The sequence below is a fragment of the Poromitra crassiceps genome (genome assembly GCF_964638095.1).
Source record: "Poromitra crassiceps genome assembly, chromosome: 4".
NCBI classification, from domain to species: Eukaryota; Metazoa; Chordata; class Actinopteri; order Beryciformes; family Melamphaidae; genus Poromitra; species Poromitra crassiceps.
Window position 1 is genome coordinate 18912793 of NC_139626.1, and position 14135 is coordinate 18926927.

Consider the following 14135-nt stretch of genomic DNA (forward strand, 5'->3'; position numbering starts at 1 on the left):
TGTTTGACTTTTTTAACTATAATGTTGAAGTATTGAAAGTTGGAAAGCCGTTAGGTCGCGTGACCTTGGTATTATAAGGTTCTATCTGACCTTTGACCTTCGTATTATAATGTTCTATCCAACCTTTGACCTTAGTATTATACGGTTCTATCTGACCTTTTTGTCAAAACTGAGTTAGTCACATGAACCTATTCTATGAGTTCCTGTTGGCATATTTTTGTGTTAATTTCAAAAACGGAAGGATCAATCTCCATTTAACTCAATGAATGCTGAAAACTTTGAAGTTCAATATCTCAGAACTATCCTGAAGTCAGATAGAACCTAGGACCTATACCAAGGTCATGAGGTCACATCATCATCAGTTTGGCCATGTTCATGTTTGCACCTGACTCTTCTCCTTAGGCCAGCCACAAATATGTAGATCTACTTTCTGACTTGTGAAGAGTCCCACATACACAGATCCACTGACGCAGCACTGGGCTGTGTCAGTGGATGAAGCAAGCAAGTGACTTTGACTAGGTGAAACAGTGGCAGCCTGCATTGGTACACAAGGAGCTGCGTAAGAGGCCATGACCCTATGCTATAAATATCAGCTGTAGGATTTAGCACAGGCCTCAGCACACCAACATATAAAGGTCTTCTACATGTCTCATGTCTATTATGTCACCATCAACAACATATTATACCCCCTCACACTGTTTGCATGAATTCCCCATTCAGTCAAAACCAAATGGCTCATACTAACTGATGTGCTCAAAACAAGCTGGAGAACATCTGTCATTTCATATTGGTATTGGATATGGGTTACAGCTAACAATAGATATGAAGAGTCATAAAAAAATAGACATCAATATGAACATGGCTAAAATGATCGTCAACTAACAGCTTAGGCAAGGTGCATGTATTGGTTTGGTTTGGTTTGTCTCTCTCTCTCTCACTCTCCTGTCCCCTCCCTCAGGTGTAACGTTTCCATCAGGTGAGATGCAGCAGAGGCTGGTTAGTTCTCTCTACCAGGAGGCCAACATCACTCCTGAGCAGGTGGAGTACATCGAGGCCCATGGCACCGGCACCAAGGTGAGCATGCTGTCTTACATTGACATGCAGTAAGAGGGAAAGTGGCTGCTTTAGAAAACAAGCGCTCTGTAATGTCGTAATACTATCACTAGAGGGTGCATATCCAGGAACAAAACCGCTCTGTAATGTGTCTCACTAGAGCAGGGGTCGGCAACCTTTTTGATATGAAGTACCATTTTCAATTTTGCTTGTCAATCAGTGTGCCACACCAAGATGAATGACTCGCACATCAAAATTGTATGTTATTCCTTCCAAAATCAGGACATTGAAATGAAAGCACTATACAAGATACACAGCACAGTCCTTCTCTGTCTTCCGCACTGGCATTTTATTTAGGATATTTACGATAGTGACCCACTCTCTGCCTCTGATTGGTTGCCTTCCATGGCAGCAGAAAGCAGATGAAAATGTGTGCATCTGAGAGCGTGCGTATCCAGGAACAAAACCGCTCTGTAATGTGTCTTACCTGGACTCTTTTCTATTGCCAGGTTGGCGACCCACAAGAAGTCAATGGCATCGTCGGTGTTTTCTGTCAATCGAAGCGAGAGCCTCTGCTCATTGGCTCCACCAAGTCCAACATGGGCCATCCCGAGCCCGCCTCCGGTCTGGCTGCACTCGCCAAGGTGAGAGCAGGAAAAAGTCCTGTGTTAAGACCTGCAGAGATTCCTCCCTACAGCTGTGAACGTCCTCACGGCATGGCGCTCCAAATTAGGCCTCACCATGATCTAACTAGGGCTGGCCCGGAACGCGCACACAGCAGTTATCCTATAGGAATTGACTGAGAGATTATAGAAAATATATGATAGGCCCTGTGTCTGTGTGCTGTGAGCATGACTCAGGAAGGACTTAGAGTAACTGCAGCCATTGGCCTGTGTCTTTCAGCAGGCTAAACTGTCTCTGCACACTGGCGTTCTCATTCCCATCACGTCCTTTGTTGACGTTTTGTCAGGAGGATCCCTTGGCCCGCTATACAGACATGCCCAGTTACGTTTCTCTGCCGTTAAAAACGAAAGTTAAAAAAATGATGCGCTGTTTGTTAGGTTTGGCCAGCAAAGCCACAGGTCTCAGGTCATGGTGTTCCTCTCTGCCAAAACATTTCCTCGACTCGTTCTTCTGACCAACCCCACCACTACTGCAATGTCCCCGGGGTCCTAGCACCAGTCTACAAGTGCCTAAAAATAAATTATATATGTGTGTGTGTGTTTATCTATCTATCTATCTATCTCTATCTATCTATCTATCTATCTATCTATCTATCTATCTATCTATCTATCTATCTATCTATCTATCTATCTATCTATCTATCTACAGTATCTATCTATCTACCTACCTACCTATCTATGTGTATACTGTGTATGTGCTGTATGTATGTATATATATATATCATCTATCTAGATATATATCTATATCTATATACAGTATCTATTTAGAACACGGCTCTCTTGAATACTCGATTCTGATTGGTCAATCAACAAGATTCACCGGTCATTATTTCTCGACAACCGACCGCTGCTCTGCCACACCTGGATTAATCAGTTGATAAGAGCCTTTTGTCAGCAAGACACTACTAATTAGGCCAACCAGTTGCAGCTGTGGTGTCTTGTGTGCCAATTATGAATGAAACCGCTTTGTCGTTGAAAACGCTATTAAAAAATCTATTTGAATAATTATTTTTGTCAGATTATTGAATGATTTAGTTGTAGGCCGTGTTCTAAGCGGGATAATGGATAGTGAGCCGGTGATTACTGGAAATAATGACCTTCAGGTGAATGATTAAGCCCTCCGCTGCGCGTCGGGCTCAATATCACCTGTCGGTCATTATTTCACCAGTAATCACCGGCTCACTATCCATTATCCCTTACTTAGAACACGGCTCTCTTGAATACTCGATTCTGATTGGTCAATCGACAATATTCACCGGTCATTATTTCTCGACAACCGACCGCTGCTCTGCCACACCTGGATTAATCAGTTGATAAGAGCTTTTTGTCAGCAAACACTACTAATTAGGCCAACCAGTTGCAGCTGTGGTGTCTTGTGTGCCAATTACGAATGAAACCGCTTTGTCGTTGAAAACGATATTAAAAAATCTATTTGAATAATTATTTTTGTCAGATTATTGAATGATTTAGTTGTAGGCTGTGTTCTAAGCAGGATAATGTATATTGAGGCGGTGATTACTGGGAAATAATGACCTTCAGGTGAATTATTAAGCCCTCCGCTGCGCGTCGGGCTCAATCATCACCTGTCGGGCATTATTTCCCCCGTAATCACCGCCTCAATATACATTATCCCTTACATATACACACACACACACACACACACACACACACACACACACACATCCAAATCCCCAAATAGAAAACTGAATACCTACCCAATGAACAAATATCTGAATAGTGGAATATTCAGGTCCAGGCCTAGATCTAACTATGATCCCCACAGGTGGTGCTGTCACTGGAGCGAGGAGTCTGGGCCCCAAACCTGCACTTCCACAGCCCCAACGCAGACATCCCCGCCTTGACCGACGGCCGGGTCTGCGTCGTCGACCGGCCCATCCCCGTCCGCGGTGGCATCGTGGGAGTCAACTCTTTCGGTTTTGGCGGATCTAACGTGCACGTGATTCTCCGCCCGCCGGGCGCCGTCACCCAGAGACCTGCCGAGATACCCCGGACTGTCCCCAGGGTGCTCCAGGCCTGCGGGCGCACGGAGGAGGCGGTGAACGCCCTGCTCAACAAGGGGAAGGAACTCTCCGGAGACGACAACTTCCTGTCTCTGCTGAACGGAGTGTCGCCGGTGCCCACTGCCAGCATGCCCTACCGAGGCTACACTCTGATTGGCTCTCAGAGTGACGTAACGGAGGTGCAGCAGGCGCAGGCCAATCCCAGGCCACTCTGGTACATCTGTTCAGGTGAGAGTCTGCAGGCTGGAGGGATAAATACATACATACCAGACGGACATACCCCGTTTTTATTTAGTCACGGACGACACACCACGCATGCACACACTGTGCATGGCAGCCAGTACACACACACACACACACACACACACACACACACACACACACACACACACACATATTTGTTCTCTGTGTTTGACCCATCCTGGCAGAGTATGGTGGGCTGCCCCTGCCATCCTGCATTTCAGAAATTTGCAAATATGGCCACAGCTAATGCAAATGTGAGATTTGGGAAATGAGAAGCAAACCTTCCCAACATGAAGGCCGCAGGTTTGCGTCACAGTTGTTTCTGTACCCCAGCTTGGTCAGGCGTCCCTCCCTACTGACAAAATTGGCCGTGTCTCCGGTGGGAAGCTGGACATGGGTATGATTCCTGGTCGCTGCACTACTGCCTCCTCTGGTCAGTCAAGGCACCTATTCGGGCGGGGGGGACTGGCGTGAATAACTTATTATTCCACACACGCTATGTCCTGCTGGTGGAACTCCTTGCTGTCAGGTGAAAAGAAGCAGCTGGCGTCTATTTTTTGTCCTTTGCCAATCACATGCCTGAGTCAATCACAGGAAAGTACCTGACAGAAGATGAATAGCACGCTTCATCTTACAAAGTCTCATTTGGTTGATAAATAACTGCTGATGTTTAGCACAGTGTCTTTGTTCAGTACTCTCTTCTATTCCATGTTGCTGTGATCCTGATCTGTGAGCACTGGCCTTCAGCTCCTTTTTTCTTTTCTTTTCTTTTCTTTGGTGGTGTTCTTTGTGTGGAAAAAATCTGGGATCATCATAAAGTTGAACTGAACTGGTTTTAATCTGCCAGGCATGCCAGATGGGTGGGGTTTGCCAGCATAGGACAGTGTATTGGCAAAAGGTTTTAGCCAATCACAGGAAAGTACTTTGCAGAAGATGGCCTATATAATTAAAATAACCTGAAACTGATGTCCTGATACTGTACACCACCCATCTCAAACTAACAACACAACTCATTCCTTAGTAATTGACAAGTGGAACTATTTCAAATGGAGTACAGTACCAAAAAGGTCACCGCCCCCTCCTTCACACACACACACACACGCACACACAAACAAATGTGTATCATACAAATTAAATGTAGAGCGTGCTTTGAAAATAAGTTGGACTTGTATTCCTTTATCAGTTTGTTTTTGGTAGGTTGACTTGATAGTTCAAAACATTTTCTAACAATAATAATCCTTGACATCTTGAATACACTCTGTGACTGCTGATAGCCCAGTGTCTTTCAGGTCCACTGTGAATCAAGTGCTGAATGTATTGAGGTGTTGATGATGTTGTTTGCCTCACCACCACCAGGTATGGGCACCCAGTGGGCCGGGATGGGCCGCAGCATGATGCAGCTGCCCGAGTTCAGAGAGTCCATCCTGCGCTCCGACACCGCCCTGAGGGACACCGGCTTGGTGGTGTCCCGCCTGCTCATGGAGGCCACAGAGGCCACCTTCGAGGACACCGTGCACGCCTTCGTGGGCCTGGCTGCCATACAGGTAGAGCAGAGACGCCATCTTGGCTGTGGGAACAGCACAGCAGTGAGCTACGCATAGGAGCACTGCTGTTACTATAAGTATCTACACGTACGAGGAATTTGAATCCGGTTTTGCGTTGCTGTCAGTGCACTCACACAAGAGGTATGCACAGGCTAAAACAAACAAAGGATAGTGGTACATTTAAACATTTACATTACCGGTAACTACTATATATACAATAATAAGTGTGTGAACATTTTAAATATGTATATACAGTATGAAAGAAATGTATGTGTACAGTATATATATAAATAAGCCGGACAGGATTGTAGACAAAGACACAGATATATTTTCATATTGCGGATCCGGTAAAACTGCCGGATCAGATTCTCGCCCGTGTTAATAGGTGGGCAATACATGCGGTACGGAAAAACTACACACCTGTTCTATTTTTGTCGGATCCCACATGTGTCTGTCTGACAGGTTACATGAGTGTGGGTCTGTTCGCAGCCGTACCACATCTGTCCCGGAGCTGGTGGACATTAGCCCTTAGAGTCAGATATTGCACATTTATTACACAGTAAATGTATTTCAAATTGTTTGTGTCTACGCGCGCGTGTGTGTGGTGTGCACAGTTATTTTGCAGTAAATGTATACATGAATAGATTACAAAAATGTCTCCAAAGCTTCACATTAACCTCTTAATAGCTAATATCTCCCCACCTCATCGTATACAGTTCCATATTTTCAAATGTTTTTGTTTTCACGTATGCATCATGTTTAATTTAACAGTGACCAAACCAGACACATGCAACGATGCACTTTCCAGCAGAGCTTCCAATAGCTTCCTGACAAAACGCAAAGAAATATTTGAGAAGCTAAATATGAAATTGTATATCAGTGAGTGAGCATGGGAACTTTAAATGGGCTATGTGTAGAATAGAATCTATCATAATAATCATAATAACTCATAATAATTATTATAATTTATGACATTTCTGAGTATAATTGCTGTAAGCAAGCGAGACAGTCGCATAGTAACACCCTCTTTGTGACGGGAAGTGAAAGGGTTTATGTGAAATGTGGTTTTAATTTAGAGATACACCAGCACTATCAATGCCGCTGGTGGTCTCATGTCGATGTTAATAATTCTACATATAGCATAGCTTTTAAACTTTCCTCTACTCTTAATGGCAAAGAAGAATGCATATAGAAACGCACATCAATCAGAAAAGCAACATGAACGGTGTTCTCTGTCTCTCCCCGTGCAGATAGCCCAGATTGACCTGCTGAGCACGCTGGGCTTGCAGCCTGAGGGGATCGTAGGCCACTCTGTAGGAGAGCTGGCCTGCGGCTACGCTGACGGCTCGCTCAGCCACACCGAAGCCATCCTGGCTGCCTACTGGAGAGGCCGCTGCATCAAGGAGGCCAACCTGCCTGCTGGAGGCATGGCTGCAGTCGGTAAGGGACAGTGTGTGGCTCTCGACCGGGCCCTTTTCATTCCAACCAGGGTCCAAAATTTACTTTTTTGTCCACTGGCCAAATGGCTAGTGAATGTTCAAATTGTACCTGCCACTCAATAGATTACTATTGTTTTTTTTGGCTGGTGAGTGAAGCAAATCTACCAACCACTTGGCTGGTGGCTGGTAATAACTCTGGACCCTGATTCCAACCAAACACTACAGTAGCTGACTTCACTAAATACAACAACCAGAAGAACTAATCCATGACAGGAACTGATGTAGTGTTTGGTTGGAATAAAACCTAGACTGTTTTGCTTCCATGGCACATGGCTAAGAAACAACTGGGTTACAGGAATGATACTTGCGTATATCTATATCTGTGTGTGTCTGTGTGTAAATCATAGATTTCAATTTACTGTGTCTTTACGATAACTTTTATGCTGTTGTAACAGTAGATATAAAATCTTACGTATAAGGGATAACGAGGAGGCAAAGAACCACCCCCTGCTTTGCGTCGGGTGGTTCTTCACTCCGAGTCTAATGCAGTTCAACGCACACCTAACGATATTAAATAAAAGCATTCATAAATTTTTGGTGAAGGTTTTGCACTCATAATTCAAAGGTTATGAAGCAAGAGCTTACCATTGTAATGACAGGGAATACAAATTATAGTCCCACTCCCTTTTATAACCAAGCTACAACGGGGTGAGGTTGGCCCCATTGCGGTACACAGGTTGGCGTTTTTGCAGCCCCCGGTTTAGCTAGCAAATTTGGTAGTCACGATTAATTCGCTTTTTCTCAGCAACCGACCCAACTGAGCAGGAAACTGATTTGAACATTGAAATCAGCGTGACTTGTACATGTTGGTCAGCTAGTGTTTCAGTCACTCAGTGGCGTTTTGAGAAATTGTTGGTACAGGTTGGGTAGCGGATGAATTTAGAAGGGTGATTAAACGTATGCCGAACTACGTGTGCATTACACAGTTTTAACACGCACCTGCCGGCCAATCAGAAAAGAGTATTCCCCCACACCCAAGGTATAAGGGTGAATATCTCACTTTGGAATGAAACGAAGTAGTAAACTTTAACAAACTGTATGAGAGAACGATAAGAATCCTATCTCTGCAAGAAAGACATAAAACGCACTTTTCCTGCAGTCCCGTACTTCACCCAAGCCCCTTTCTGCTTGCTGTGTGTGCTGTGTAGGGCTGACGTGGGACGAGTGTAAGGCCCAGTGTCCCGAGGGAGTCGTCCCCGCCTGCCACAACGCCGAGGACACCGTCACCATCTCCGGCCCTCAGGTGAACCACCGCTGCGTTATGCCTTCTATTCTTCAAACGTGTATCTGTGGAAAGTTCCCTACTTCTTTTTGTACGGGTATCGAGGACTTTGCTCATACAGGTTTTGTGTTTCCCCCTGCAGGCGGCTGTGAGTAAGTTTGTGGCAGAGCTGAAGGAGAGCGGAGTGTTTGCGAAGGAAGTGCGCAGCGCCGGCGTCGCCTTCCACTCCTACTACATGGCCTCCCTCGCCCCAGCCCTGCTGGCTGCTCTCAAGAAGGTATGTACCTATGAGCAGTGAAGTTCTTACTCCTGGTGTTATACTGACACCTACTGGTAAGACTGGGAAATGCAATCCCATTTCTGCCTGGTCTAGGAGGGCCTAACTTTTCTGTTTATCACACAACAGCAGCTGCTAAACTTTGGTCTGTTTTTGTGTTTGGTTAATTTGCCCTGCGTAGGTATAGATTGCCTGGTAAAAACCATCCTGATAACGTTTTGCTCATTGTTTTGCTCTATATATCAGTCTGGACTTCCAGCTGCCCACAGTGATTTCTTGAAATTACACTGTAACTGAGCCAATCGTTTAGGTGGGCATTGTTTTAGGGGACTAAATTACGTTTTAGTTCTTGGCCCCGTGTAGTAGAGAGACAGAACTGTGGAGGCTGTTGCTTGGAGTGCCGGGTCTCGATAAACGGTGCGCTCAGCGTCAGAGAACACTGTACCTATTTCAGTTAGTGTATGCAACTAGCTGATAGGACCCCACTTCAAACAAACCGAAATTCTCCTTTAAGTTGAGTAAACACAGCCGTAGTGCAGTTATTGCAGAAATAGACTCAATAACAATTAAACACAAACAAAAACATGCAGCAGAGTTTCTCGGCGGAAGAACTTGTTCACCATTCACCTGACTGGATTTGGATTGGATTTTGCGACGTGGTTTATCTGTCAGGGTAAGTAAGTACTCCCGTCCACTGAAACCACTGTGGGCGGCTGGATTCCAGACTGTAGAGCAAAACAGAACATGAGGTCAAGTTATTAGGATGGTTTTACCAGGCTCAGGTAGATGAACAAGGACTTTAGTTAAGAATGATGGGCTTGACTGCACTCTTCTCTGCTGTTCATACCAGGCTAAGGTAGATGAAGGAGGACTTTAGTTAAGAGTGATGGGCTTGACTGCACTCTTCTCTACTGTTCATACCAGGCTAAGGTAGATTAAGGAGGACTTTAGTTAAGAGTGATGGGCTTGACTGCACTCTTCTCTGCTGTTCATACTAGACTCAGGTAGATGAAGGAGGGCTTTAGTTAAGAGTGATGGGCTTGACTGCACTCTTCTCTGCTGTTCATACCAGGCTAAGGTAGATGAAGGAGGGCTTTAGTTAAGAGTGATGGGCTTGACTGCACTCTTCTCTGCTGTTCATACCAGACTCAGGTAGATGAAGGAGGGCTTTAGTTAAGAGTGATGGGCTTGACTGCACTCTTCTCTGCTGTTCGTACCAGGCTCAGGTAGATGAAGGAGGGCTTTAGTTAAGAATGATGGGCTTGACTGCACTCTTCTCTGCTGTTCATACCAGACTCAGGTAGATGAAGGAGGGCTTTAGTTAAGAGTGATGGGCTTGACTGCACTCTTCTCTGCTGTTCATACCACACTCAGGTAGATGAAGGAGGGCTTTAGTTAAGAGTGATGGGCTTGACTGCACTCTTCTCTGCTGTTCATACCAGGCTAAGGTAGATGAAGGAGGGCTTTAGTTAAGAGTGATGGGCTTGACTGCACTCTTCTCTGCTGTTCATACCAGACTCAGGTAGATGAAGGAGGGCTTTAGTTAAGAGTGATGGGCTTGACTGCACTCTTCTCTGCTGTTGTTCATACCAGACTCAGGTAGATGAAGGAGGGCTTTAGTTAAGAGTGATTGGCTTGACTGCACTCTTCTCTGCTGTTCATACCAGGCTAAGGTAGATGAAGGAGGGCTTTAGTTAAGAGTGATGGGCTTGACTGCACTCTTCTCTACTGTTCATACCAGGCTAAGGTAGATGAAGGAGGGCTTTAGTTAAGAGTGATTGGCTTGACTGCACTCTTCTCTGCTGTTCATACCAGGCTAAGGTAGATGAAGGAGGGCTTTAGTTAAGAGTGATTGGCTTGACTGCACTCTTCTCTGCTGTTCATACCAGACTCAGGTAGATGAAGGAGGGCTTTAGTTAAGAGTGATGGGCTTGACTGCACTCTTCTCTGCTGTTCATACCAGACTCAGGTAGATGAAGGAGGGCTTTAGTTAAGAGTGATGGGCTTGACTGCACTCTTCTCTACTGTTCATAGCAGTTAGAACACATGAAGAAATAGCTGTATGAGCATCAGTCCAGACTTAATTTTGTTACACCAGGCATGAGAAACTGCTGGTGATCAGATGGCACCGTCTGTCTCCTTATACCCATAAACCTTTGCACCTCCGTTCTCTTGTTACAGGACTGAGATTCAGCCCTCTCAGTGGCACTACCCAAGTTCAAATGGCAGGTCCTCACCTGGCCATATGAAATAAATAAACATTGTCCTCACCTGGCCAAATGAAATAAGTACTAAACCATTCCAAATGTGTGGTGTGAGCACGCCCTTACTTGTAGATGCAGAGTCACCCTTTGACCTTTCAAAATCTCCTCCTCGCGTTATCCCAACTTATTTTCTGTGATAAGAATTTAAGTTAATTTATTAATTTATCTGTTTATTTGTTATCTGTCTACATCTTTAATTTCTCATATATCCCACATCTGCAAATTGAATATACAATACAATATAATATTTTGTGCATATGTATGGTCTCCTGTAGACTAGTCTCTCAAGCCAGTCTATCTCTTCCACAATCTGAGAATGCTCCAGAGACGGTCTGTACTTCAGCCTATTAAAATATGGACAGATGAAGTTGTCATGTTCCTAAGAAGAAAATGCTTCAGACCAGAAGGAAGTTTGATGGTACTCGACCAATCACGACACATGGAAACATAATCGAGGCAGGCGATTGGATACCCCCCTTATTTTGACGGGATATTTGGCGTCTCCCTCTCTGTACAGGTGATCAAGGAGCCCCGGCAGCGTTCGGCGCGCTGGGTGAGCACCAGCATCCCCCAGGCCGACTGGGACTCCCCCCTGGCGCTGTACAGCTCGGCCGAATATCACGTCAACAACCTGGTCAGCCCCGTGCTCTTCCAGGAGGGCCTCTGTCTGGTGCCCGACAACGCCGTGGTGGTGGAGATAGCACCTCACGCTCTGCTGCAGGTAGGAACGCCATGCTGCCTGGGACATTCATACACAGCAAGAGATTTGATATTTCTGCTATTATTAGATTGACTCTATGTCAAGGTTCCTTTGGAGAATTAGCTGTGCACAACGAAAGAGAGATATCTGGGGGGGGGGGGGGGGGGTGCTTGTTGTAGTGGGGCTATACAGGTAGATCCATTCAGTAACAGTAAATAGTTTGATATGGTGGATTTGTTTGCAAATGACACTGTGACACAGTAAAGTAAACTGTCTTGTCTTTAGCCTTAGAATGCTCCAAAACTGTAGCTTAAGAAGAGACAGCTTAGTTAACATGAACAGTTCATTTTTGGCTTGGTTAGCTGGCCAACTACCCATCAGGCTGATTTAGCATGCAACTACTAACCCCTACTAATGGTACGACTGGTGTCGTGTGCAAATAGGATGCGTTATGGATGCAACAATACAGTGCTTTGATTCAATACACAATGGGTTCACGGTTTGATGTTATCACAATACTTTCAGCTGGGGGGGGGTCCCTGTTTAATTCTGGGGGAAAACAAACAAACCATAAACAGGGTGTCTCATCTAATGAAAATTTACAACTTTTTAAAATATTTTTGATGCTATTTCAAATTGAATTTATGACAACTTTAATCAGAGAGAGAGAGAGAGAGAGAGGGAGAGAGAGAGAGGGAGAGAGAGATTCAGCCTATTTCGAGACTCAAACACTATCCACATCAAAACCTAGAACACCTTTGGTAGCAAAGCCTTCCATTGTGCTGCTGCAGCAGCTTGGAATGGGCTTAGCAAATTGCTTCGGCTGGACCAGTTTGTTGACCTGGCTGCCTTTGACAGAACATTGAAGTCCTTTTCAACAACATGTCTGCAATTGTCAATTGACCTGACTCCCCTGCCCCGTCTCCTATGTCTTGTCCTCCCTGTGTTGCTGTGTGACTGTTTTTGCTAATGCTTTTAACACCGTTTGTGTTTTTATTTGTATAAAAAAAAAATGTGTGTGCCTCTTGGCCAGGTCATTATTGTAAAAGAGAATGTGTTCTCAATAATCTACCTGCTAAAATAAAGGAAATGAGGATGATGATGATGATGGTGAAACACTTTAACCATGTGCCGGCGACTGGAGTTTTTCCATTGAGATGCTGTTGCACATGGTACGGCGTGATGCTAGTGTTACCTGGAAAGCAAGCCTCTCTTCAAATATTTACCATCTTTGTCACAGTACTGGACCATTGGCTGTATATAGGTCAGTGTACTGGACACACTGTTTGATCGACAGGTGACCTCTGGGAAGTGCAGTGCAGGAACCCCACAGCAATGAGTGCTTAGCACCAAAGCCATCACCAAAAATGTGAATAAAAGCTATGATTTTGAAGATCATCAGTAACAGACTTACCGGTATATAAAAGCAAAATTATTCACTCAAGAAAATACTTAAAGTGCTAACGAGAGTGAGGGAAAATGTTCCACCCTTGGTACTGAGCTTCTCATTATTTCCCAGGATGTATCTAATCACATACTTTGTATCCTCATGCACACATAGGCCATCCTGAAGCGCAGCCTGAAGACCACTTGTTCCATCCTGCCCCTGATGAAGAGAGGCCACGCCAACAACCTTGAGTTCTTCCTCTCACACATCGGCAAAGTGTACATGAACGGGTCAGTGTCTACCTGCATTCATCATTACAGTGTATTAGTGTGAGAGACTGTTGTGGTCTAATTTCTCTTGGGAAGTGGTTTTACATCAGTAATATTTGTGTTCCTTTTTCCCGCCTCTCCGCAGCATAAATGTGGATAGTAACAGCTTGTGCCCGACGGTGAAGTACCCGGTGCCCTGCGGTACCCCTCTGATCTCCCCCCTGGTGAAGTGGGACCACACCCAGACTTGGGATGTCCCCAAGGCGGAGGATTTCCCTTGCGGTTCGGGAGGATCTATGTCAGCCACCGTCTACAACATCGGTAAGAAATGTGTGCAGATGAAATCATATATATCAATATATATCACTTAAAGGACTTTTACTGGACATTTACATGGAAATTATCCCATGGACATTATCCTACCTTTGCACTTTAGAATTTATAATTTGAGATTTTCTCTGTTTGCTTCATCTTCTGCTATTGATGTGATTGCTGCGCTGCATACTGCACAAAGGCAAATTCCTCGTTTGTGATATGATTACTCATTATGGCTATTAAAATGAATCTTGAATATTGGGAATATAGTATGGTAAATCTGAACATCCTATTGGAAAATACTGAAATATTTCAAAGGAGCTTGAACATGTGAACACCTCCAAGTTGTTACTTTGAAGTTGCTCCATATTCCCACATGATGTGAACGCAGCATGACACCATAGCACAGAAGCATCATCTAATTGGACTCTTCCCTGACCACACAGAGATAAACCCGGAGTCTCCAGACTACTACATGATTGGTCACTGCATCGACGGGCGCGTCCTCTACCCGGCAACCGGTTACCTCTTGCTGGCCTGGCGAACCCTGTTGAGAAGCCTGGGGGTCGTCATGGAAACGACCCCCGTGACCTTCGAGGACGTCACCATCCACCGGGCCACCATCCTGCCCAAGACCGGTGAGGACAGCAGGGACACA

General features: G+C 45.0%; 1 protein-coding gene across 1 annotated transcript in view; it reads left to right on the plus strand.

Annotated features, from left to right (window-relative positions):
- The window catches only part of fasn (fatty acid synthase), a 55942-nt gene that overhangs the window by 14571 nt on the left and 27236 nt on the right, over positions 1 to 14135 (plus strand). Inside the window, exons 7-17 of the mRNA XM_083635412.1 lie at positions 959 to 1074; positions 1563 to 1697; positions 3520 to 3985; positions 5357 to 5544; positions 6795 to 6984; positions 8192 to 8286; positions 8408 to 8542; positions 11324 to 11527; positions 13068 to 13183; positions 13308 to 13483; positions 13924 to 14115. Of these exons, the coding sequence (XP_083491538.1) occupies positions 959 to 1074; positions 1563 to 1697; positions 3520 to 3985; positions 5357 to 5544; positions 6795 to 6984; positions 8192 to 8286; positions 8408 to 8542; positions 11324 to 11527; positions 13068 to 13183; positions 13308 to 13483; positions 13924 to 14115 (2013 nt within the window). The remainder of the gene's footprint in view (positions 1 to 958; positions 1075 to 1562; positions 1698 to 3519; positions 3986 to 5356; positions 5545 to 6794; positions 6985 to 8191; positions 8287 to 8407; positions 8543 to 11323; positions 11528 to 13067; positions 13184 to 13307; positions 13484 to 13923; positions 14116 to 14135) is intronic.